Source organism: Diplotaxodon limnothrissa, linkage group LG6 (genome assembly GCF_057381915.1).
Source record: "Diplotaxodon limnothrissa isolate DT_005_m linkage group LG6, D_limnothrissa_male_GT1.1, whole genome shotgun sequence".
Taxonomy (NCBI): Eukaryota; Metazoa; Chordata; class Actinopteri; order Cichliformes; family Cichlidae; genus Diplotaxodon; species Diplotaxodon limnothrissa.
Genome location: NC_140601.1, coordinates 11,840,171 through 11,864,552, shown reverse-complemented (window position 1 = coordinate 11,864,552; position 24,382 = coordinate 11,840,171). Strand labels below are relative to the sequence as shown.

The window sequence follows — 24,382 nt, the reverse complement described above, 5'->3', positions numbered from 1 at the left end:
TCTAAACACATTTTTCCTTGCTAAAACACATGTTGCAAAACAACTCTGCTCATATCCTCAAATGAAAGCCCATGTGATGCAAAATGCTTGCCACAGTCACCAATCTTTGAACACAGGGAACACACCTGGCGTCATTCACTACACACAATGACTCAAAATTGAAGACACTTGTTGCTAATGCTGTACCCACATGTAAAAGCAAGTTCAGAGTGCACAGTATGCTGAAGGTTCCAAACAAACACAATGGATGAAGGCAGAGTCAGGGGAAGAGGAATTTGATGCAGAGGAGGGAGAAGAGCTGGCCCTGGAAGAAGAGGAGCAGGCCAATGAGGAAGAGGAGTTCAAATGAGAGGAGGAAGAGGAGCGACCAACGAGGAAGAGGAGAAGGCCAACATGGGAGAGGAGAAGGTCCAGGAGGGAGAGCAAGACAACCTCGCACCATCATTACGGACGAGATGCGAGCAACAGCTCAGCGACATGATGCCGCACAGTGATTGTGGTGTGTGTGTGGTGTGAATAACGTAAATAAAAAAACTTCACACCCTGTTCATGTTTTCAAGATTACTGTTGTGTGCAATAGATTCTGTTTTTGCATTGAGTTGTGTTACAGTAGTGTACGTACATGCAGGATTTTCTATAGATTTATACTACTCATATGAAACTCACAAATCTAAATGCCTAATCCTCTGCAGAGATCTACGACGATCCGTTACTGTATAGCTTCTAAAATATGCATTGGCAGTTATGAAACAAAGAACCTTCTCACAAATTGAGCATTGTGTTTTCAATTGTTTTGCTGTAGTGTGTAATGCTGTGTATAGTGTTTACAGTTTTGACAGCTTCGAGCTGCTCTCTTGGTGTGGGAGTTTGAGTTTTGCAGTGGGAAGGTGTGGTTGTGTTTATGTAGCTTTAGAGAAGGGTGTTGTGTTTGGACATTGGGGGACCTGGTGGTAACGTTTGTGACATGTGTTTTAGCATTTGAGAAAAACTGTAAAAGATATTTTGAAAGTTATTTAGTAAACAGGGACAAAGAGGCAGTTTATTTTATATTGTACTTTTTCTTTTTGTGAAACATGAAGAATAAAAACAGCTCATGAAATACTTATATGGGCAACTAAAAGTCACATTTAATTATACATGTACGCATGTTACTGTTACTGCTGATAAGTCATGTATGCCTTTGGATTACATGTTGGAATCAGCACATGGACAGTTCTGTGCACCATCTAAGATAAATATCACATGTGACATGGTTCTTTCCATTACTGTTGGGATGTCTGAATAAGGGCGTGAGTAACTTAAAGCAGCTTGTTAGGTTCAGCTCCTATATATATATATATATATATATATATATATATGTATATATGTATGACTACACGCCTTTGGAACAGAGGATCGCAAGTTCGATTCCTGCCTGGGGCGTCTGTATCCAGTAAGGGTCCTAAGGCTAGACCCCCTATGCTAAGCAAGCCTACCGCAGACATGAGCGAGACAGATAAATATGAAGGCATGCCGGCTCGGACGTCGCCCGGATCAACAAGGTCCGCGTCAGGTGTTGAGGAACCAGGGCACCCTGACGAAAAGTGGGCTACTGGAACAAGAAGGCATCGGTGGGCAAGAGACGAAAACAGGGCATTGTTGGAATGCTACTACGCAAGTAACCCTGGCGGAAGGGGCTACATCCACAATGACGGCGAAACAACTAGTAGCTCAGTGTTCCAACATTCGAAAGAAGGGACTGCTCTCACAGCTAGAGATTGACGAGGTACAACACAAATGCTACGGCAAGGAGGAGTCAGGACGCCAGGTCAGGGGGGAGATATCATCACCCGAGATTGGGTACATAGCCCCAAGTGCGATAGGAGAAGGATCGTTGAGTGCGAGAGGAACTGACCTGAAAAATAGGATCATGGCCAAGCTTGAAACCTGGATCCCCCGTAGCCGGTTACCAAGATTACGTGAAATACCCTCAGAAGGTCTGCTAGATGATGTTAATGCAGCACTACGGGCAATACCTACAACCACGATTATTAACAAGACTGGCTACGGATACCGACTACGGAACGGAGCAGTTGTCAGCCACCTCCTGTACATGGATGACATCAAGCTGTATGCCAAGAGTGAACGAGACATCGATTCACTGATCCACACTACCAGGCTATACAGCAATGACATTGGAATGTCGTTCGGACTGGAGAAGTGTAGTCGGATGGTAACAAAGAGAGGGAAGGTAGTCAGAACTGAGGGGATTGAACTACCAGAAGGCAACATTGCAGACATAGAGGACAGTTACAAGTACTTGGGGATCCCACAGGCGAATGGGAACCATGAAGAGGCCGCTAGAAAAGCTGCAACCACCAAGTACCTGCAGAGGGTCAGGCAAGTCCTGAGGAGTCAGCTGAATGGTAAGAACAAGATCCGGGCCATCAACACGTACGCCCTGCCCGTGATCAGGTACCCTGCTGGGGTAATAGGCTGGCCAAAGGAGGAGATAGAAGCCACTGACATAAAGACAAGAAAGCTCCTTACCATGCATGGAGGGTTTCACCCCAAATCCAGCACCCTGAGGCTGTACGCTAAGCGGAAGGAAGGGGGCCGGGGACTGGTGAGTGTCAGCACCACAGTCCAGGATGAGACAACGAACATCCAAGAATACATTGGGAAGATGGCCCCAACTGACCGAGTGCTCAGTGAATACCTCAGGCAGCAGAAACCCAAGAAAGAGGAGGGAGACGAGGAACCATCATGGAAGGACAGGCCCCTGCACGGTATGTACCACCGGCAGATAGAGGAGGTGGCTGATATCCAGAAATCCTACCAGTGGCTGGACAAAGCTGGACTGAAAGACAGCACAGAAGCACTAATCATGGCAGCACAAGAACAAGCTCTGAGCACAAGATCCATAGAGGCTGGGGTCTATCACACCAGGCAAGACCCCAGGTGCAGGCTGTGTAAAGATGCCCCAGAGACAATCCAGCACATAACAGCAGGGTGCAAGATGCTAGCAGGCAAGGCATACATGGAACGCCATAACCAAGTGGCCGGCATAGTGTACAGGAACATCTGTGCCGAGTATAACCTGGAAGTCCCGAGGTCAAAATGGGAGATGCCCCCAAGGGTGGTGGAGAATGACCGAGCTAAGATCCTGTGGGACTTCCAGATACAGACGGACAAAATGGTGGTGGCTAACCAACCGGACATAGTGGTGGTAGACAAACAGAAGAAGACGGCCGTAGTGATCGATGTAGCAGTTCCGAATGACAGCAATATCAGGAAGAAGGAACACGAGAAGCTGGAGAAATACCAAGGGCTCAGAGAAGAGCTCGAGAGGATGTGGAGGGTGAAGGTAACGGTGGTCCCCGTGGTAATCGGAGCACTAGGTGCGGTGACTCCCAAGCTAGGCGAGTGGCTCCAGCAGATCCCGGGAACAACATCGGAGATCTCTGTCCAGAAGAGCGCAGTCCTGGGAACAGCTAAGATACTGCGCAGGACCCTCAAGCTCCCAGGCCTCTGGTAGAGGACCCGAGCTTGAAGGATAAACCGCCCGCAGGGGCGTGCTGGGTGTTATATATATATATATATATATATATATATATATATATTAGGGGTGCAACGATACACAAAATTCACGGTTCGGTTCGATACTTTGGTGTCACGGTTCGATATTTTTTCGATACAAAAAAAGATGTTCATGCCTTTTTAATTTGTCATTTATTAAAATTATAAATATATATTTTAACTCAAAAGTACAGTTTTTAAATTTAACCCTAACCCTAACCCTTGTGCGTGTTTTTTATTTTGACAGCGAATGCGCACCTGCGGACCACTTATGTGCAGCCCTGGTTAATTAGCTCGTCATATTGCAGCCACGGAAATTCTTTTGTCCATGAAACCATAAAGCTGCACTTTCTTTTTGCCTTATAGTCTGATTTGTCATAACTTCTCCGTTTTGTGGTAAGCTTTTCTTTGGCTGTCACTTCTTCATCCTGACCTGTCTTATTTGGCTCAGCAGAACTGAAATATATATCCTGCTGCTTTTACACACGCACTCACATAACGCTCAGCGATTCTCTGCGCGATCAACCTCTCACATGTTTAAGCTGCGGGAGATTTCACTTGTCATGTTTGCATAGTAAGCTAACGATTGATAAGACGATGTCAGAGGAATTTGTGCGCAAATTATCATCACTCACCAATCAGTGCTGTCGCTCTCTATACACAGTTCGCGCGATTGCAAAGTGAAAGCAAAAAACAAGCGCAATTTCAAACGCGATTTCAATATGTCACATATTGACAGTGGCTCACCGATGCCAATGACATAATTACCCAGCTACATTTCCAAAAGAATGCAAAAGCATTGACATATATTTTTCCTTCCTACGATAGCCCGACGGGCAGGGCAGAGATAGATTTTGGTAGTCCGACTGGAAAAATCGCTAGCCCCGGGATGTCGGGCTAGCGATATTGCGAGCCCTGTATCTGATTGAGGAATCACTCATCTTTGGAAAAGAGAGTTTATTACAGAGAAATGTCTCTTTCCAAAATAAAAGCTATACTATCCGCTTCTTCTGGGCTATATTCTCAGCAGCATATTACAGTTTTTCTCAAATGCTAAAACACATGTCACAAACGTTTCCACCAGGTCCCCCAATGTCCAAACACAACACCCTTCTCTAAAGCTACATAAACACAACCACACCTTCCCACTGCAAAACTCAAACTCCCACACCAAGAGAGCAGCTCGAAGCTGTCAAAACTGTAAACACTATACACAGCATTACACACTACAGCAAAACAATTGAAAACACAATGCTCAATTTGTGAGAAGGTTCTTTGTTTCATAACTGCCAATGCATATTTTAGAAACTATACAGTAACGGATCGTTGTAGATCTCTGCAGAGGATTAGGCATTTAGATTTGTGAGTTTCATATGAGTAGTATAAATCTATAGAAAATCCTGCATGTACGTACACTACTGTAACACAACTCAATGCAAAAACAGAATCTATTGCACACAACAGTAATCTTGAAAACATGAACAGGGTGTGAAGTTTTTTTATTTACGTTATTCACACCACACACACACCACAATCACTGTGCGGCATCATGTCGCTGAGCTGTTGCTCGCATCTCGTCCGTAATGATGGTGCGAGGTTGTCTTGCTCTCCCTCCTGGACCTTCTCCTCTCCCATGTTGGCCTTCTCCTCTTCCTCGTTGGTCGCTCCTCTTCCTCCTCTCATTTGAACTCCTCTTCCTCATTGGCCTGCTCCTCTTCTTCCAGGGCCAGCTCTTCTCAAAACAAATTTCCCACGTGTGGGACTAATAAAGGTTATCTTATCTTATCTTATCTTATCTCCCTCCTCTGCATCAAATTCCTCTTCCCCTGACTCTGCCTTCATCCATTGTGTTTGTTTGGAACCTTCAGCATACTGTGCACTCTGAACTTGCTTTTACATGTGGGTACAGCATTAGCAACAAGTGTCTTCAATTTTGAGTCATTGTGTGTAGTGAATGACGCCAGGTGTGTTCCCTGTGTTCAAAGATTGGTGACTGTGGCAAGCATTTTGCATCACATGGGCTTTCATTTGAGGATATGAGCAGAGTTGTTTTGCAACATGTGTTTTAGCAAGGAAAAATGTGTTTAGATTTATGAGTACAGAGGGTTGTGTTTTGTGAATTGTGTCTTCATGTGACATGTGTTTATGGTACTGGAATATGGTGGCTACATTTAGTAAATGTGTTTAGACTACTGGTCATTTGGGTTACAGGATTGGCTTTTGTGTTTTAACATTTGAGAAAAACTGTAAACATATAAGGAGAATCATGTGCTAACGGCTGTCTAAATGACTCAGCTAAAGTTTGTAGCATGCTTGCTTGTTGTTTTTGTCTGCTTCCACTTGTCTTTGCACTAGGATGATGTCGGAGTAAATGTGCAGTCATATTCGTTGTGTTACCACTAGTGCTTTCAGGTTAATCTCGTTGAAATGACCTTAACTCCACAACACGGCAAATCTCCGTTAACGACCTACCCCTGATCGCCCCGTGCATGGGGCTAGACGGCCAACACGTTAACGAGCTAACTGCGCTAACACACTAGTTCCCACCCATGTAATTGAGCATTGCGTGGCACATCCAACATACTGTTTTACTTTAGTCCATGACGCACTTACCTTCAGGGTCATACGTCACATGAAAACCAAAATAATTCCAAACGCCAGATCTGAATGAGGGTGGGGGAGGTTCAATTTGCCATGTTGCAAGGAGAGCTTAACTTCTGTCTCGCTAGCTTGCCCTGCGCTCTTCCTTCTGACGACGCTGTCTGTGTTGAGCGCTCAGTGGATCTGCGCTCGACAGTGCAGCCTAGGCGGAGTAGTCGAACGCAGATTCACTGAGCGCTCAACACAGACAGCATCGTCAGAAGGAAAGTTAATAAAATAAATTACAAATTTTGTATTGTTCGATACATATGCGTACCGAACCGAAAGCACTGTATCGAATGGTTCAATATCGATACGAATATCGTTGCACCCCTAATATATATATATATATATATATATATATATATATATATATATATATATATATATATATATATATATATATATTTTTTTTTTTTTTTTTTTTTTTTTTCCCACCCTGATTTACGAATAAATTCTTTACAAATCCATGTGGATTCATGGATTTTTTTTTTTTCACATTCTGTCTCTCACAGTTGAAGTGTACCTCTGGTGCAAATTACTGACCTCTGTCATCATTTTAGGTGGGGGAACTTGCACAATCGGTGGCTGACTAAATACTTTTTTGCCCCACTGTATATATATATATATATATATATATATATATATATATATATATATATATATACACACACACACACACACATATATATATATATATATATATATATATGTGTGTGTGTATATATATGTGTGTGTATATATATGTGTATATATATATATATATATATATATATATATATATATATATATATATATATATACATATATATATATATATATATATATATATATATATATATATATATATATATGTATATATATACATATACACTCAACAAAAATATAAACGCAACACCTTTGTTACTGCTCCCATTCCCCATGGGATGGACGTAGAGACCTAAAATTCATTCCAGATACACAATATAACCATCCCTCCCAAACAGTGGTCACAAATCAGTCCAAATGTGTGGTAGTGGGCACATCTGCCATATTGAGATAATCCATCCCACTTCACAGGTGTGCCACATCAGGATGCTGATTTGACATCATGAGTAGTGCACAGGTGTACCTCAGACTGCCTACAACAAAAGGCCACCCTGGAATGTGCAGTTTTTTGCGCTATTGGGGGTCTGGGGACCCAGAACCGGTCAGTATCTGGTGTGACCACCATTTGCCTCATGCAGTGCAACACATCGTCGCATGGAGTCTATCAGATTGTCAATTGTGGCCTGTGGAATGTTGGTCCACTCCACTTCAATGGCTGTGCGAGGTTGTTGGATATTCGTGGGAACTGGTACACGCTGTCGTATACGCCGGTCAAGCACATCCCGAACATGCTCAATGGGTGACATGTCCGGTGAGTATGCTGGCCATGCAAGAACTGGGACATTCTCAGCTGCCATCTGCCCTGAACAATGGGAACCATGATTCATCCGTGAAGCGCACACCTCTCCAACGTGCCAGACGCCATCGAATGTGAGCATTTGCCCATACAAGTCTGTTACGGCGACGAGCTGGAGTCAGGTCAAGACCCCGATGAGGACGACGGGCATGCAGTTGAGCGTCCCTGAGATGGTTTCTGACAGTTTGTGCAGAAATTGTTTGGTTGTGCAAACCAATTGTTCCAGCAGCTGTCTGGGTGGCTGGTCTCAGACGATCTTGGAGGTGAACCTGCTGGATGTGGAGGTCCTGGGCTGGTGTGGTTACACGAGGTCTGCGGTTGTGAGGCCGGTTGGATGTGCTGCCATATTCTCTGAAACGCCTGTGGAGACGGCTTATGGTTGAGAAATGAACATTCAATGCACGGGCGACAGATCTGGTTGACATTCCTGCTGTCAGCATGCCAATTGCACGCTCCCTCATTGCTTGTGGCATCTGTGGCATTTTGCTGTGAGACAAAACTGCACATTCCAGGGTGGCCTTTTGTTGTGGGCAGTCTGAGGTACACCTGTGCACTACTCATGATGTCAGATCAGCATCCTGATGTGGCACACCTGTGAGGTGGGATGGATTATCTCAATATGGCAGATGTGCCCACTACCACACATTTGGACTGATTTGTGACCACTGTTTGGGAGGGATGGTTATATTGTGCATCTGGAATGAATTTTAGGTCTCTACGTCCATCCCATGGGGAATGGGAGCAGTAACAAAGGTGTTGCGTTTATATTTTTGTTGAGTGTATATACATATATATATATATATATTTTTTTTTTGTGTCCCGTTTGGATCTTTAGCCATCAGAATTGTTGTCTTAAGGCCAAGAAAGATGCCAAGCGGATTTATTTTACCAAGTGGATCATCATGGCCTTGCCATATTGGTCCATTTGATTGACCTTTATTATAATTATGAATTTATTTTATTTTCAGTTGCTACAAACGGGACAGACATGACTGGGGGATAGGACAGGGAGAAAGAATGAAAGAAAGAGAGGGAGAGAAAGAAAACCAAAGGGGAGAAGAGACGGTGAGAAGGAGGGGAAGAAAGAAAAAAAAACAAACAAACAAAAAAACAAAACACCTGGGTCACCTGTATGGAGAAAAAAAACAGAAGAGAAAGCAAACAACAAAGACCAACATAATAAAAAAAACAGCACCATCACAATAAACTAGCTAGCAGTAGATATCAGTAGATACTAAATAATAAACGATGTTGTGCAGCACGCAAGATAGACAGCGCACAATGTGCTTTGAGGCAGCAGCCAAGAAAGCTGTAGTCCGCGTCTGTGAATACCCGTGTGCACACCTGTGTGCATACCTGTGTGGATCAGCATGCTTGCATTCCAAAGGTTTCTCCATGTAACGATCTGCTAGGGAGTGTGGGGAGCCACAGCCCCGTCCTCCAGGGTATGAAGCAGGTATGGAGGAGATCAAAACTCCAGACATCCAGAGGCCCCCAGAACACAAGAGACCAAGGAAGACCAACAGAGGGGCAGCCACGCCACTGTCCCAGTAAGAGCTGAGGACAGTCCCAGATGAGGGCTCACTCAGCAGCCGCGGAGCAGAAGCCAGGGGGAGTTGCAGTGACGCGCCCGTGAGCTCCGCCGGCAGCCAGCTGTGCCTGAGTGACCGAGCCCCAGGCCGAGAGGCCGGGGGCACCCCACCTCCGAAGTGGCCCGAGCGAGCCCCAGGCTCCAGGCCCCGATAAACGGCCGCCAAGGAGTGAGCCGGTGTGTACCCGGACGCCCACCCCCAGACACAAAGAACCACCAACGCACCGACACCTGAGGGAGTCCGCCACTGGCAGGGGAAGTGGTGGTGGGTGGAGATAGGCCTCCAAACCTTGGAGGGCCTGAGATGTCCCCAGAGAGGTGGCGTCTGATACCCAACCTGACATATAGACACACACAGACACAAACATCCATTCACACCCTCATGCTCTCATATGCACTTACTCCACACTCAACCAACGTGGAGACAGACATAAAGAGACGCTGTACACACAATCACACTCCCCAAGCGTACTCTACGAACCGGGTCTAGGTACCCTTGCCCCTGGAGGGGGGAACTGCACCCAGACCCAGGTGGTGATATGTGTATATATATATGTATGTGTATGTATATGTATATGTATATATATATATATATATGTATGTATATATATATATATATATATATATATATATATATATATATATATATATATATATATATATATGTATTTGGGGTGCAACGATACACAAAATTCACGGTTCGGTTCGGTTCGATGCTTTGGTGTCACGGTTCGATATTTTTTCGATACAAAAAAAGGTTCATGCATTTTTAATTTGTCATTTATTAAAATTATAAATATATATTTTAACTCAAAAGTACAGTTTTTAAATTTAACCCTAACCCTTGTGCGTGTTTTTTATTTTGACAGCGAATGCGCACCTGCGGACCACTTATGTGCAGCCCTGGTTATTTAGCTCGTCATATCGCAGCCACAGAGATTCTTTTGTCCATGAAACCATAAAGCTGCACTTTCTTTTTGCCTTATAGTCTGATTTGTCATAACTTTTCCGTTTTGTGGTAAGCTTTTCTTTGGCTGTCACTTCTTCACCCTGACCTGTCTTATTTGGCTCAGCAGAACTGAAATGCTTTTACACACGCACTCACATAAGCTCAGCGATTCTCTGCGTGATCAACCTCTCACATGTTTAAGCTTGCTGTGGGAGATTTCACTTGTCATGTTTGCATAGTAAGCTAACGATTAATAAGACGATGTCAGAGGAATTGGTGCACAAATTATCATCACTCACAGATCAGTGCTGTCGCTCTCTATACACAGTTCGCACGATTGCAAAGTGAAAGCAAAAAACAAGCGCAAATTCAAACGCGACTTCAATATGTCACATATTGACAGTGGCTCACCGATGCCAATGACATAATTACCCAGCTACATTTCCGAAAGAATGCAAAAGCATTGACATATATTTTTCCTACAATAGCCCGACGGGCAGGGAAGAGATAGATTTTGGTAGCCCGACTGAAAAAATCGCTAGCTCCGGGACGTCGGGCTAGCGATATTGCAAGCCCTGTATCTGATTGAGGAATCACTCATCTTTGGAAAAGAGAGTTTATTACAGAGAAATGGCTCTTTCCAAAATAAAAGCTATACTATAAGATAAGATAAGATAAGATAACCTTTATTAGTCCCACACGTGGGAAATTTGTTTTGTCACAGCAGGAAGTGGACAGTGCAAAAGTTATGAGGCAAAAATTAGAATACAACAAGAATAAATACAGTACACAACTGTACAGAATAGAATAAAATAAAATACTATATACAGTAGAATAAAATAAAATAAATATACAATAAGATAAAAATAGAATACAAATACAAATACTATATACAACTGAGTAAAAATACAACGATGACAGAAAGGATTATTGCACTTAGTATTATTGCATATGTATGGATGTGTGTGTTTGATCAGTTAAAGTCTTTATTATGGAGTCTGACAGCAGTGGGGAGGAAAGACCTGCGAAATCTCTCCGTCCCACACCGTGGGTGCCGCAGTCTCCCACTGAAGGAGCTGCTCAGTGCTGTCACAGTCTGCTGCATGGGGTGGGAGATGTTGTCCATCAGGGATGACAGCTTAGCCGCCGTTCTCCTGTCACTCACCACCTCCACTGGGTCCAGAGGGCATCCTAGAACAGAGCTGGCCCTTCGGATCACCCTGTTCAGTCTCTTCCTGTCCCCAGCAGAGATGCTGCCGCCCCAGCAGACCACGCCATAAAAGATAGCAGAAGCCACAACAGAGTCATAGAATTTCTTCAGGAGTGGGCCCTCCACTCCAAACGACCTGAGTCTCCGCAGCAGGTACAGCCTGCTCTGCCCTTTCCTGTAGAGGGCGTCTGAGTTATGAGTCCAGTCCAGTCTATTGTTCAGATGAACACCAAGGTACCTGTAGCTGTCCACAGCCTCAATGTCCATACCTTGGATGTTCAGTGGTTGCAGTGGAGAATGCTTGTGCCTGCGGAAGTCTACCACCAGTTCCTTGGTTTTACTGGCGTTGATCTGGAGGTAGTTCAGCTGGCACCAGTCCACAAAGTCTTGGGTCAGACCTCTGTACTCCTTGTCGTCCCCATCAGTGATGAGGCCGACTATTGCAGAGTCATCAGAGAACTTCTGCAGGAAGCACTGGGTGGAATTGTGGGAGAAGTCTGCAGTGTAGATGGTGAAGAGGAACGGAGCCAGAACCGTTCCCTGTGGGGCCCCCGTACTGCAGACGACCCTGTCCGACACACAGCCCTGAGTCCTCACATACTGTGGTCGGTCGGTGAGGTAGTCCAGGATCCAGGTAGTGAGGTGATGGTCCACTCCAGAGTTCACCAGCTTGTCCTTTAGAACCGAGGGAAGAATGGTGTTGAAGGCACTGGAGAAAGAACATGATTCTCACAGTGCTTCCAGCGGTCTCCAGGTGAGCGAGGAAAACGATGTAGGAGGTGAATGACAGCATCATCCGCTCCAATACGCTTCTTCTGAGCTATATTCTCAGCAGCATAAGGAGAATCATGTGCTAACAGCTGTCTAAATGACTCGGCTAAAGTTAGTAGCATGCTTGCTTTTTTTTGTCTGCTTCCACTTGTCTTTGCACTAGGATGATGTCGGCATAAATGTGCAGTCATATTCGTTGTGTTACCACTAGTGCTTTCAGGTTAATCTCGTTGAAATGACCTTAACGCCACAACACGGCAAATCTCCGTTAACGAGCTACCGCGGATCGCTCCGTGCATGGGGCTAGACGGCCAACACGTTAACGAGCTAACTGCGCTAACACACTAGTTCACACCAATGTAATTGAGCATTGCATGGCACATCCAACATACTGTTTTACTTTAGTCCATGACTCGCTTACCTTCAGGGTCATACGTCACATGAAAACCAAAATAATTCCAAACGCCAGATCTGAATGAGGTTCAATTTGCTTGTTGCAAGGAGAGCTTAACTTCTGTCTCGCTAGCTTGCCCTGCGCTCTTCCTTCTGACTATGCTGTCTGTGTTGAGCGCTCAGTGGATCTGCGCTCGACAGTGCAGCCTAGGCGGAGTAGTCGAACACAGATTCACTGAGCGCTCCACACAGAAAGCATCGTCAGAAGGAAAATTGATAAAATAAATTACAAATGTTGTATTGTTCGATACATATGCGTACCGAACCGAAAGTACTGTATCGAATGGTTCAATATCGATACGAATATCGTTGCACCCCTAATATATATATATATATATATATATATATATATATATATATATATATATATATATATATATATATATATATATATATATATCCCCACTGCTGTTCTGCATAGGCCTGAACCTCCTCAGTGAGATCATTAACAAGACTGGCTACGGATACCGACTACGGAACGGAGCAGTTGTCAGCCACCTCCTGTACATGGATGACATCAAGCTGTATGCCAAGAGTGAACGAGACATCGATTCACTGATCCACACTACCAGGCTATACAGCAATGACATTGGAATGTCGTTCGGACTGGAGAAGTGTAGTCGGATGGTAACAAAGAGAGGGAAGGTAGTCAGAACTGAGGGGATTGAACTACCAGAAGGCAACATTGCAGACATAGAGGACAGTTACAAGTACCTGGGGATCCCGCAGGCGAATGGGAACCATGAAGAGGCCGCTAGAAAAGCTGCAACCACCAAGTACCTGCAGAGGGTCAGGCAAGTCCTGAGGAGTCAGCTGAATGGTAAGAACAAGATCCGGGCCATCAACACGTACGCCCTGCCCGTGATCAGGTACCCTGCTGGGGTAATAGGCTGGCCAAAGGAGGAGATAGAAGCCACTGACATAAAGACAAGAAAGCTCCTTACCATGCATGGAGGGTTTCACCCCAAGTCCAGCACCCTGAGGCTATACGCTAAGCGGAAGGAAGGGGGCCGGGGACTGGTGAGTGTCAGCACCACAGTCCAGGATGAGACAACGAACATCCAAGAATACATTGGGAAGATGGCCCCAACTGACCGAGTGCTCAGTGAATACCTCAGGCAGCAGAAACCCAAGAAAGAGGAGGTAGACGAGGAACCATCATGGAAGGACAGGGCCCTGCACGGTATGTACCACCGGCAGATAGAGGAGGTGGCTGATATCCAGAAATCCTACCAGTGGCTGGACAAAGCTGGACTGAGAGACAGCACAGAGGCACTAATCATGGCAGCACAAGAACAAGCTCTGAGTACAAGATCCATATAGGCTGGGGTCTATCACACCAGGCAAGACCCCAGGTGCAGGCTGTGTAAAGATGCCCCAGAGACAATCCAGCACATAACAGCAGGGTGCAAGATGCTAGCAGGCAAGGCATACATGGAACGCCATAACCAAGTGGCCGGCATAGTGTACAGGAACATCTGTGCCGAGTATAACCTGGAAGTCCCGAGGTCAAAATGGGAGATGCCCCCAAGGGTGGTGGAGAATGACCGAGCTAAGATCCTGTGGGACTTCCAGATACAGACGGACAAAATGGTGGTGGCTAACCAACCGGACATAGTGGTGGTAGACAAAGAGAAGAAGACGGCCGTAGTGATCGATGTAGCAGTTCCGAATGACAGCAATATCAGGAAGAAGGAACACGAGAAGCTGGAGAAATACCAAGGGCTCAGAGAAGAGCTCGAGAGGATGTGGAGGGTGAAGGTAACGGTGGTCCCCGTGGTAATCGGAGCACTAGGTGCGGTGACTCCCAAGCTAGGCGAGTGGCTCCAGCAGATCCCGGGAATAACATCGGAGATCTCTGTCCAGAAGAGCGCAGTCCTGGGAACAGCTAAGATACTGCGCAGGACCCTCAAGCTCCCAGGCCTCTGGTAGAGGACCCGAGCTTGAAGGATAAACCGCCCGCAGGGGCGTGCTGGGTGTTTTTATATATATATATGTGTATATCGTGTATATATATATGTGTGTATATCGTGTATATATATATGTGTATATCGTGTGTATATATATATATATGTGTATATCTGTATGTATGCAGGTGTAAGAATAAGTTGTACATATCTGTCTTGTGTAAATGTAAATCTGTCTGTGTTATTATGTAAATACTTGCTTACGCTATTGTGTATTTCACACGGAGAGATACCAAACTGCCTTTCATTGTTCTTGTAACAGTCACAATCCGGTTGTTCAGTGATGACGCGATGAATCCTACTTCCGGGCCTAAAGTAGTCTGCGTTTAATATGGCTTTTGTGTTGTTAACATGTTTAATGTTTTGTATTTTCTTCTATTTGATCTCAAAAAGCTCCTAAAACAGTCAGTGATCACTGTTGACCTCCCTCGGCTTTTATTACCGCTAATCATTTATTTAAGCTCAGTTTTTAAAACCTTAGGATGTAGCTACAGCCCAGCCCATGCAGCAGTATATGAATGACTAACCTCGTATTGTGGATGGATTATCTCAGTTGTTCTCCTGGCTGAAGTTTGGTCCTTTTACAGCATCCTGCCATGCGATTACATTTGTTCCTGACCACCGAGAACACTCACGTTAACGTTTATCGAGTGGGAAAAAAAGTTAGCTTGTTTATATTATGCTAACATAGCTGTGTCGCTAGTGGTCACGTAGCACATCATTATATACCAGCTAGCCAAACTTCAGTAACCCTACAAACATCACTGCTGTTTAGTTTTCTGTCTTCATTTATGTTGGAAGTGATAACAGAGCTGTACGTTTTAATTTGTTTCCAAAACCCCGCAGTCAGGACATGCTATATTGTATTTAGATAGAAGCTAGCGAGCTAACTTCCTGCTAACTTCTAACTCCGTTAAATGTCATAAATTCCGTTTTCATGGATGCCTGGATGTTAAACTCAATTGTTACACCTAGTAGAGCAGAACGCTGATCATTTTATTAAAGATGAAAGACTTTAGACAGTTTTTCAACTCTCAGTAATGCCATAGTGATCATTTGATATATGGACCTGCAGCGGAGTTTAGGTCCAGACACGGCTAGTGACGTCAGACTGAACAATCGGATAAAGAGCTATTCTATTCTATTCTAGAACATTCACAGAGGCTGTAAACGTGCATGTCCTGACAGTGGTTAGTTGGCAAGCGCAAGGCCTCAAGATTACCTACACACTTGGATTTGCAAACATATTCTATAAAAGCCTATAAAGGCTAGCTTTAAGAGTGTAATACTCCAACCATTCATATTCCAGTCGTTCCTCTCCTTTCATCACACTATTCACTTAGCAAGTGTGTCAGAGGTAGCACCCTAAAGAACTGAAAGGCAGCTATAATGTTCTGTAAACAACAACTGACTTCACACGAAGAAAGCTCCAGACTCTGGAGTGCAGTGGCTTTAAATAAAGACATTCTCCTGAACAAAAGCCCGTCATAGCAGGAATAGTTCAGTGGAGCACGCTGTCATCTTAGATCTTTTAATTGTATGCATTAGGGTGTGCATTGTAGTTTGTGTCTGTAGCTTTTGTTTGTTTTGTTTGTTTTTTTCCCACTAGTACTGGTTTGGTGACTAAAGCAAAGTAATGCCAGGCAAAGTTAGCCCTGCAGCAGACTGGTGACCTTTCTGGACAAGCAGAAAAAAACTGAATGATGGATGGATATATTGCTTTGATAAATGGCCACAAAATGTTACTCACACCAGTAACTTTGGGTCTGAAAACATGTCTTTGCATTGCTGTTTTGTTTTTTTACCTAAAAGTTCAAACACCAGTTAAAATTACTAGTATATGCAGACTTGCAGGTTTGTAAAGCTGTTCAATTTAGTGTCCGTGTTTATTTCTTATTGGACATGAAGTGTAACAGTGTTGTTCTCTTTGGCAAAAACTAGCAAAGTGACCAGTTTCCCACATAGATACAGTATGGCATCAAGAGACAAAAATCAGAGATAAGATTCTAATTCCCAGACAGTGTGCTGTGATCTGTATAAAACAGCATTAGAAACATTCTAACTGGTCCTGGAAGATCAGTTAAATAAAAGTGTGTCTTTAGGTTAACAGAGAATCAAGAGAGCAGCAGGTCAGAGCACCGTCCATATTAATTCATCTAAAAAAAATCTTGTGTTGTGTTCAAAACACTTGTCAGCACCACTTTTTTCCATTCCTGTCACTACATAAAGAATTTCCCAGAATATTGCAAATTCCTACTTTCATGTTATGAGGTGAAGGGAATGAATGGCGGAGAAATAGGGCAGGGAGGGAATAGAGGTATGGCCCTATGTGTGCACGCCTGACTTTAATAAAACATCTTAGGTTTCTCCTTGACTTCCGCCTCAGGAGTCCTGGAAAGGGCAATAGTGTGAGAGTTTAACAAATAGAAACCAGGCCAAGGGAGTGGAGGGGAGAGAGAGGAAGATGAAAGACAAAGAGCTGATGTAATGTTAAGGATGGTGACTGAAATGCACATTGATAAATGGTGTACCATAATAGGAACATTTAAACATGTGATTATAAAAAAACATCAACATATTTGTAAGTTAATTGTTTTTTACATTTTTCATTATTCCACAGCAGAACAGTTTGTTACTGTTTTTATGCTCAATCCAGACACATTATTAAAACTTCTTTACTCACTACACAGCAGTTATACATTTAAGTGCATTTTTTGTGTTTTTTCTTTCTTTTTGGGTGAGCTGCATACATGGGGCTTATTTTTATTCTTCCTATAAGACATGTGACTATAAACAATAAAAGTGGGCAAAGTAAAGACGCTTGATGACACAATTATCTCTTTGTAGAGCACTGTTTGTACACTACCTTGTAAAATCTTGTGCTGATTAAGAGGGAAGCGGGATGAGATTTAAAAAACATTCACACATCCACTGGAAAATTAGTTGGAAATTTTCAATGCAGTGCTTGAATTTTCCACAGTTTTCTACTGTCCTGTGTTTTTTGGCACTATAAAACAATAGTGTAATGTGTCTGTCAGCAAACCATATTCGCCTCAGATATGTTTGTATATGGGAGACTTGCGGCTGTGCATGTCATGCTTCACTGCAGCAGACTGGGTTTCACGGGCTAAAAACGATGCCATAAACACAAAGAAGTGGCTGAACTGACTTCTTATCTACTCAGAAATAGTCACCCTGGGTGGCCTGTGCTAACCTCTCACTTAACCTATGGGCCTTTATCCCTGGGGAGGATGATCATTACAGATATGAAAAGCAAAGGCACTATAATGAGGCTCTAGGCATTATATTTTGCATACATATTTGTGTTTATGGAAATAAAGTTTTGTTTTTTTTAGCATAAGTTAGGGCTGCTCAATTATGGCAAAAATGATAATCACGATTATTTTCACTGAAATTGAGATCTTGATTATTTGACGATATTTATTTAACAATAACAATGTATTGAATAATGACTTTAAAAAGATTGTCAAAAAATAATATAAAATAGTGTGCAAATACTGATAACAGTGCGAATGTTTGCAATATAAAAAATAAAAAAAATGTAAACATCTATGTTTAATGATCTTTGCAGTGTTGCTCTGTGGTGCAGCTACGACACCGTAGCAAAGTTTACACACTATGTCTACTTGATCCACGTCTGACTCCGCGAACCCATAATGTTTCTGCACCACTGAAGTTTTTTACCTCTCTTTTCAACCAACAGCAGTCACTCTCCTCTCCAAATAACTTCTGCTTAGCTTTCCGAGCTTCCCTCGGGTCCTCTTAATTGTTGTGACGCGTGTTCGAAATGCAGAGAGGTGCGCTCGATTTGCCACACAGCGCGAGAGTAAAGCACGAGGGAGGGGCTAATAATCGGCTCAGTCATTTTTACTAATCCTTGAAAGCCCAGATCGTAATTTAGATTTAAATTCGATTAATTGAGCAGCCCTAGCATAAGTATGTGTGTATCCACCTCATTGTACTTTTCTATATTTCTGTGTTCTTTGATACTTGAATTTCTTCCTTTGGACATGTTTTATGGAACTGTTGCATTTGTTATTAGACAAAACGAATCTAAGTTTGAGTACGAGGCTGACAAAATTCTTAAATAATATTCATTTATTTCATAGAGTAGTTAATTATATTACCTGTAGAGCTATTTATAAATTACCAGGGTTTATGTTTCAATTTGTCTTGTAAATATGGGCACCTTAGCAAGCAACTAATGATTGACACTAACCATTTTCTATTCCACTTATGTCTTTCAGATTTGCAAGCCTTTCATCGCCATGATACAATACTTCCTGCTCTTTGTCCTGTCTTCTGGGCTGGTGTTATCATCTGACTGCCCAGCAAGCTGTGACTGCCCAATGCAGGGGTCTATATTCTGCATTAATCTTCCTGCCCCCATTGTGCCTCGTGTCCCAACAACGACACAAAATCTCTACATCTTCCAAAATTCCATCATTACTTTGGCTCAAGAAGACTTCAAAGGTCTAATGGAGTTGGAGCTTTTAGATCTGAGCCAGAATGAGCTTACAGAGATTCCAGATGGTGTATTTGAGATGTTGTCAAAACTGAAGAACTTAGACTTGTCCACTAACCAGATTACCCATATATCCAAAGGCAGTTTTTCTGGCTTGGTACAGCTGGAGAGGCTGTATCTTCATTCAAATCGCATACAGAGCATTCATTTGGAAGCTTTTGAAGGTTTAGAAAAGTTGCTAGAACTAAAACTGCAAGGGAATCAGCTAACCTCGCTCCCATCACTTCAGTTCCCCAGTCTTCTCCTTTTAGACCTCAGCAACAACAATATTCCAACTTTGAGTCCCTCAGACCTACAGACTCCCCACCTGGAGACACTTAAGGTGGCCTCTCTAAAGCTTACTACTTTACATGAGGATCTCGTAGCCTCCCTGAAGAATCTTCATGAGCTAGACATTTCATCAAACCAGTTAGCTGAGGTGCCCAGGGCCCTAAAACATGATTTCCTAAAAGGGCTGACCAAGCTGAGCTTGGCTGGCAACCCATTGGGGGATCTGAGGGTGGAGGACTTTGATAAATTATCTGGGCTTCAAGAACTGGATCTCAGTAGTCTAAATCTCCAGGGATTCCCACCACATTTTTTTCACACTTTCCCCAAGTTGAGAACCCTGACAGCAGCTAAGAATCCATTTGACTGTTTGTGCCCATTAGCCTGGTTCCCTGTCTGGCTAAAAGAGAAGAAAGTGATTCTTGAGAGACATGAAGAGACCAGATGCCACTTTCCTCTAGTTAATGCTGGGAAGATGCTTTCAGAACTGGATCACAAAGATTTTGGATGTCCATCAACCACAACATTGCAAATGGGCTCTCCCATTGGAAGTACTTCTGTTCCACAGTTGCCATACACATCTCCAAGAACAACCCATACCAATGCTATTCCTCCTCCTCCACCACCTAGTGAAGAAACTATCTCTCCAAAAACAGAACCTCCAGTCTTCCCAAGCTCCACCAGTGGGCAATATGAGCACTTTTGTCCACCAAACATCTGCCTTAATGGTGGCACTTGTTATTTTGACCCAGTGGGAGAACTCGGCTGTTTGTGTCTGTCAGGGACATTTGGCCTCTACTGTGAAAATATGGATGATGTTCCTCAACCACCAGCAACTGAAGATTCTATAGTTACCACCGAGATGCCTGATAAACTTGATGCCATCAGTTCACGTCAGGTGACCTCCACATCAATCCTTCTTGACTTGCATCGGTTTATCAAGTCACAGCCGCATATTCGTGGCATCAAGTTGACCTACCGTAACCTCTCAGGGCCTGATCGCCGATCCATTACACTGAATGTTCCACCCAACTATCCTGAATACACTTTACGTGGTCTGAGACCAAACTGTACCTATTCAGTCTGTGCTAGTCCTTTGGGAGAGAAAATCAGCTCTCGGGCCAACAACTCTGCTGAAATGGGGTCATGTACAGAGGCTCGTACCGAAGGGATTCCAGTGACATCCTCAGAGCCCTGGGTGGAGACACAGCCATCTATGACATATACTCTCATACCTGCTTTAGCTGCTCTTGCACTGGTGCTGGGATTTGCTGTGGTGGCTGGGACAATCATCTGTCTAAGGAAAAGGAAGCAGGCCAATTCTGGATTGGAGCCTGAACTGGGCCCCACTGATCCTGATCCCATGGAACTGGAGGGGAAACCTTGTCTGGAGAATGGAGGAAACGGTACAACACCCCTCAAACAGCCGGAGATCGATCATTGTTTTACTCCTCAGCCACTTCCATACATGCAACAAAACGGGGGGTTGGACTATGTAGCACTCTTAGTGCAAGGCCACTGCCCTTCAAATAACAATGTTACGTCACTAAAACCATCTTATTTCTAACTGTTGGGAAGATTTTGTAAAGACTCCCCTTCCATAGTTTCTGATCCTGATATCGCTCACTTAGTGATTGAAATCGAATTTTCAGTCCAAACATCCAAAATTCAAAAAGTGGCACTTACTATCCTTTCAAGGTCAAAAGGTGGCACAACAAAGTGGATGATTTATTTCAGAGTCAGTGAATGGTAAAATTACGATGACATCATATTGGAAATTTGCAAAATGAATGGGAAGTGGTTTAAAAGTCATCAAGCAGGATTAGATGGTGGTGAAACCTAACTGAGTGCAATTTACTAGAAAGGTCTTAGCGAACTGAAAACGGAAGTGCCTTTTGCATTGACGCAGCTGTAACTGACAGTTCTTTTTTAAAATGTTTTTGTTTATAAAACAGAAACAATGTGACTGAGTTGTAATCCTGTTGCTGGATTTAGTAGATATGGTATGGGGAAAGTGCCTGAGTGTTTGAGCTACAGAACTGGATCACGTCACTGGTGTATATGAAAACACCTGGACCACACGTCCCAATACAAACTGGAGTTTCAACCAACTCTGACCGCACCATAAGGATTATAAAAAGATCTTGCACTGAAAAAAACATTTGGATTTTCCTTTCAAATGTTCCACTTATAGACTGTCACAAGGTTAATGCTCAAAAGGAAGTGGAATTAATAAAAATATTTTGAAAATCAACATTAAGCTGAAGACCATATGAGCTGTGTGAACTCTATATTATGTTGTGGACAGTATCTGAAACAAAAACATGCAAGTGTCTTGTGCAGATTTGGATTCTTCTGACCCATCAACCATAATTCTGCCACATCATTTGTTTTTTGTGGGAAATATATTTGCTGTGAAAGGTAAATGGGAACGGACTTTGCCTGCATTGTTCTGTGCCATCAGAGGCAGATTATTAGTGTTTAGTTGATATTATGGTATTCCATTTTTGTCATGTATTTTTGTATTTTTAGCATGTCTTTTGTTTTTTTTGTTTTTTTTTGCAGTATTGCTAACATGAGTTTAAACAGTAATTGTCCCTGCCTATAAACCCATGCATAAATGGTGGATTTTTGACTGTCCTGAGTGGAGAAGTAAATGGAGACGTAAATCAAAGCTAAAGTTCTCCAAAGATGAGATCCAAAAGCAGCGAGGAGTAATTAAATATCTACTAAAAGCTGATTCATAAAACTACTTTAATTAAAACTCAGCCATTCTTACATAAAATACAGACTGCTTTTTGTTTTTTCCAAAATTTAAACTGAATGTAAAAGTTCAGTGTCAGATACTTTAGTCTCTCTGCCAGGTCTGCCTCCACTCCACAAAGACATAGTTAAACAAGGCTCAGACTGTTTTTGAACAGTAAAGATCCCTAAACTGTTCAAAGGCCTTCAGCCTCAGAGCTCACTCCTATAAAGCAGCACACACGTGCCAAGAAAGGAAGTTCAAAGATTTAGAGTTTTAGGCACTAGTTTTCTCCTGGGGCTGCTGACTGTATCGTTCCAGTGATATCGTCTAGACAGTGGCCCCTTTAGCTTTTTGTTTGCTATTACCCTCTTACTTGTCTGCCACTTGACTTTAATCATCATCATTGTGTGTTTTTGGTCAGTGACTATTATTGGTTTGTGTAGTTTTGCTTGTTTACTGCCAACCAGACTGTGAAATGTAAACGCTAAAAGCAATGAAATGTATCTGTTTTATTTTTTTTTCTCCTGTCTGGGGTAGAGATTAAATAATTTTTTGCAGTTTTTTATATCTTCTTCCTTAAAAAAAAGGATTCATACTCTATCACTGAGTATAATAGGTTTACAGAGAAATGCCTAAGCAACATTGCTCCCGAGCCTTACCGACATCTTTTAGTGTCATATTACATGCTGATGTGGATTTCGAGAACAATAGAGCCTTTATTTTGTCTCACAACATATGGCATTGCATCAAATTACAAACTAAAAATGAAGCACCATGCAATCAATTTTTGTGAGGATTTTGACAAAAAAAAGGCCTTATTTGATTCTTAGTTATCTAACAGCAGTAACTTACATGAGTTTGATTGTTCAGATGTGTATGTGTGTGTGTTTTCACGGCTGTTTTTGTGTCCCCTTTTTTATGCTTCCAACCCCATATTGTCCTTATATAATACTCCCAAAGTGTCCAAAATCAAGCACCCATTTTCAGTTTTCACTGTTTTATTTTGTCAATTCTCCAGTCCAAACAAAGCCACAGATGTTCATGTTTTCCCCTTATCCCAACATATCAGCTGAAACACTCGCTGTGTTGCTTTGGACAGTCGTAGGAGAAGGAAATGTTTGAAATATTTTCAACATGCTTGTTACACTACTTTCCCTGTTTATTTAGGGAAACTTGTATTTTTGTCATTGTTGTATGTTTTTCTTCTGTCTGTCAATAGCATTTCTGTGTACATTTTTTTTTGCCATAAAAGCAATGCTGAGAAAACGAACAGTATTAAAATGCTCTGATGATAACACGACTGTGGTTTTGTGTTTGATCAAGAGGTGTTGGCTGAGGCCTGAAGATACTTTTATATGATCTTTCACTGCAGTGTATCCTGCCAGTGTGGTTTAGAAGAATTCGAGCTCATTTTGAGGCTTTATGTTAGTTTTAAATGAACGCGAGTGTCGTCATAGAAATATGGTAAACAACTGGGAAAAGGGTTTCCATTAACAACAGGAGCTGATTACACGCAGCCTGTAACTCCTTATTACCTCATTACACACATGCACACGCTTAAGCTAACCTAAACCACAACATGATTACTTTGTGACGTTGTGTTGGTTTGTGGATGGAGGTCTTTTTAAGTATTTTTCCCCTAATAGCGAAGAACAGATGCCAGTGGAAAATTTTACACACTAACAAACAGGTTTCGAATCAGATGTTAAGTGACTCTGCTACTTCATAGATATTGGAGCAGACATTCAAGTTTATCAGCTAACACTAGCAGGCTTTGTTAGCAAACCTCAGCTATACTATGTATGGGTGTCTCACACAGACTCCACAGAGGCTAATTTGCGGTCCCACACAAGTAAATGACCATTTTGTTCACCAAATCTCGAGCATTCGAACATGCTACAGAAAGCACAAAATGACAAACATGACGACAAAGTGCCATTGACTGACCTTGTCTTGTCAGCATCTCTCAAACACTCACACTGGCTTTAAGTTATGAAAATATCACCCCTGTTCACTTCTCTCAGACAGCTGGAAATGTGTTTTCTTTCAGCTGCAGAGTTGAATATTTTAAAATAGGAGTGTATGGCAGCTCAAGGAACGTCCATGGCTCTTAACTCTGTAGGAGGCATGTTAATGCCCATTTTCATGTGTAAGAGCCCCGACTTCAGTTCAGGAGAAGAGGAGGAAGAGATTTTATCCAGATGAGGGTCACATTATTGCTTTTCTTCACATTTTTTTTC

The 24,382-nt window shown here is 42.8% G+C and overlaps 1 protein-coding gene across 2 annotated transcripts in view; it reads left to right on the top strand.

The window, feature by feature from the left end:
- The window catches only part of LOC146630189 (vasorin-like), a 47,036-nt gene extending 23,743 nt beyond the window's left edge, over nucleotides 1–23,293 (top strand). For both annotated transcript variants that reach the window (XM_085356790.1, XM_085356792.1), the window contains exon 2: nucleotides 18,852–23,293. In XM_085356790.1, coding sequence (XP_085212916.1) covers nucleotides 18,873–20,963 — 2,091 coding nt within the window. In that variant the 5' untranslated portion in view covers nucleotides 18,852–18,872 and the 3' untranslated portion in view covers nucleotides 20,964–23,293. The remainder of the gene's footprint in view (nucleotides 1–18,851) is intronic.
- Nucleotides 23,294–24,382: the final 1,089 nt, after the last annotated feature.